General features: G+C 22.4%; 1 protein-coding gene across 1 annotated transcript; it reads left to right on the top strand.

The window, feature by feature from the left end:
* Positions 1-41: 41 nt before the first annotated feature.
* On the top strand, positions 42-2,088 carry LOAG_14684 (hypothetical protein; the record flags this gene model as incomplete). Its single annotated transcript, XM_020448842.1, has 4 exons — positions 42-227; positions 664-835; positions 1,221-1,399; positions 1,999-2,088. Coding segments are annotated over 4 exons (627 nt in total), but the record flags the coding sequence as incomplete, so codon positions are not given.
* Positions 2,089-2,387: the final 299 nt, after the last annotated feature.

The raw sequence follows: 2,387 nt of genomic DNA, 5'->3' as shown, positions 1-2,387 counted from the left end.
GAAAAATTAAGATTGATAGCTTTTTTTGATTTTCAAGACAAATGATTTTTCAAAAAAAAAAAAAAGAAATCATAAATTACGAAATAATAAAGTTTTTTATTTATTGCATAATTTTAGATTCTGAATCAGATATTGATCTTTTGGTGCCAGTAAAAAGTTTATTAAATGATCGTATCGAGCTTTACAAAGCTAAAGGTCTCGAAGGTTTTCCTGCTGTTGGAATTAAGGTAATTTAAAAAAGTTCCAAAATATTATTTGAATTTAATACTTTGTAAAATTTTATATTTTAGATATTTCGTTATTAATAATTTTTTTGAAAAAATTCCAAATCAAAAATTTGGTTATTTGAAATTAAAATGCCTAATTTTTAATTAATCCTAATTAAGAATTCAATATTTTAGAATTATGAAATTTTGCGTTTTCAATTTTTCTAAACATATAATTTAAACATTTTGAGATAATAAATGAAAAAAAAATGAATAAAACGTAGGGAAATATGAAAGAAACATAAAAGAATTGTTATTATCTTAATTTCAATTAATTAAATGAATTTGGCCAATTAAAATTGAGAATAAAAGATTTGAAAATTTTATTTCCAGTATATTCTTACGGTAATAAAATTTTTTACAAATTAATTTTTCAATAAAAATTTCTCATTTACAGCGTGGTGTCGAAATTGTTGTACCATATCGACAGTATCTTCCGCGAAAATTTTTTCGAAATTTTGCATTTACAGCAGTAATTCGACCGGATGATCGTCAAGGAGGATATTTGTTTGCTGTTGTTAATCCACTTGATACAGTTGTTGATCTTGGTGTTTTACTCGAATCTGCCGGTTCAAATTTTACAACTTTTTTAATATATTCAAAAATTTTTCTTCTTTTTTTTTGTTTAAAAATTTATATTCAAATTATGTCGTTTATGTGACAGTGGAAAAAAAAGAAAAGGCGGAACTATAATTCTTTCAATAATTGGTTAAATTTTTAATTTTATATTTTAAACTTTTTAGCAAAAATCATTTTAAAAAAAATAATAATAATAGTAATAATAAAGTAAACAAATTTATTATCAGAATATATAATACAATAATAGATATTACATTTCATCATTACTGATATTTTTTATTTGGAAATTAATTAACAATATTTCATTTTCTTTCGTTTTTTTTTTGTTTTTAATTAAATTATTTTTTAAAATAAAGTCATTTATATTTTTTGAAGGTGACAATCAAACAAATATTACATTACTTTATACGGATTCAAGTAAAGAAACGGAAACCAAAGCGTTAGCATCATTTTTGGTACCGGAATTTACAAAAAATTGGGCAAAATTTGCATTAGAAATTCAAGAAGATAATGTCATATTGTATTTTCGATGTATACGTTTTGCAACCAGACAAGTAAGTGGATTTTTTTTTCCTTCCGGTTCAAACTATTTTTCCTATTATTCCGGTTTATGCTATTTATATTAGTCAGACAAGTAAGTGGTTTTTTTCCGGTTCAAAAAATTTGCGAATTTTTTAGTCTATGCTATATATAGTGCTTTATTGATTTCCAAATTATTTTATTGATATTATTTTGAATATTTTTGTTGTTTTACTGAAATATTTTTTTTTTTGATTTCCAATTTTATGTTATTGGAATTGTAATGAAGACATGGCTGATTGAAATTTTGGGTACAATTAAATGATTGAAATTAATTCGAAAAGTTTTCTTTCCATCATTAAAAAAAAAAAACCAAATGAAAAATTTCAACACTTGTGTGACATAATTTGTTTTTGGAAGATTATTTGATTAATTTTCGTACATATACTTTTTTAAAAAAAAAAAAATGAAATCAAAATAATTTAATTTAACTTTAAAAATTGTTTTTAAGAAATTATTTTATAGTATGTTATTTCTAGTATTAAAAATAGTAAGCAAAAAAAAAAGAAAGGAAGAGAAATATTAAAAAAAATGTTTCAAAAAATTTGAATTTAACATTTTTTTTTTTTAATAGGTTAAACGAAAACCGGTTCAGCTAGTAATGGATGATGCTCATAAATTATACATTGCAAGCGCTGGGCCAATTCTACGCAAAGAATTTGAGGTATGTTGTTTTGAAAATCATTTTTCATACATGGTGTTAAAATTTTTTTTTATCATTATTTATTTATTTATTCATTTTTTTTCCATCCGTTTTGTTATCGTGATTTTCTGATCTATTTATCATGATTTATCTATTTATCATGATTTTTTGATCTTTTTGCATCATCATGATTTTTTGATCTATTTAGCTTTATCACGGTTTTTTGATCTACTTAACTCTATTCACAATTTTTTCGATCTATTTATCATGATTTGATCTATTCAACTTTATCACGGTTTTTTGATCTACTTAATTCTATC

The sequence above is a fragment of the Loa loa genome (assembly GCF_000183805.2).
Source record: "Loa loa unplaced genomic scaffold supercont3.356, whole genome shotgun sequence".
Taxonomy (NCBI): domain Eukaryota; kingdom Metazoa; phylum Nematoda; class Chromadorea; order Rhabditida; family Onchocercidae; genus Loa; species Loa loa.
The sequence above is the reverse complement of the archived record's forward strand: the minus strand, read 5'-3'. Positions and strand labels throughout refer to the sequence as shown.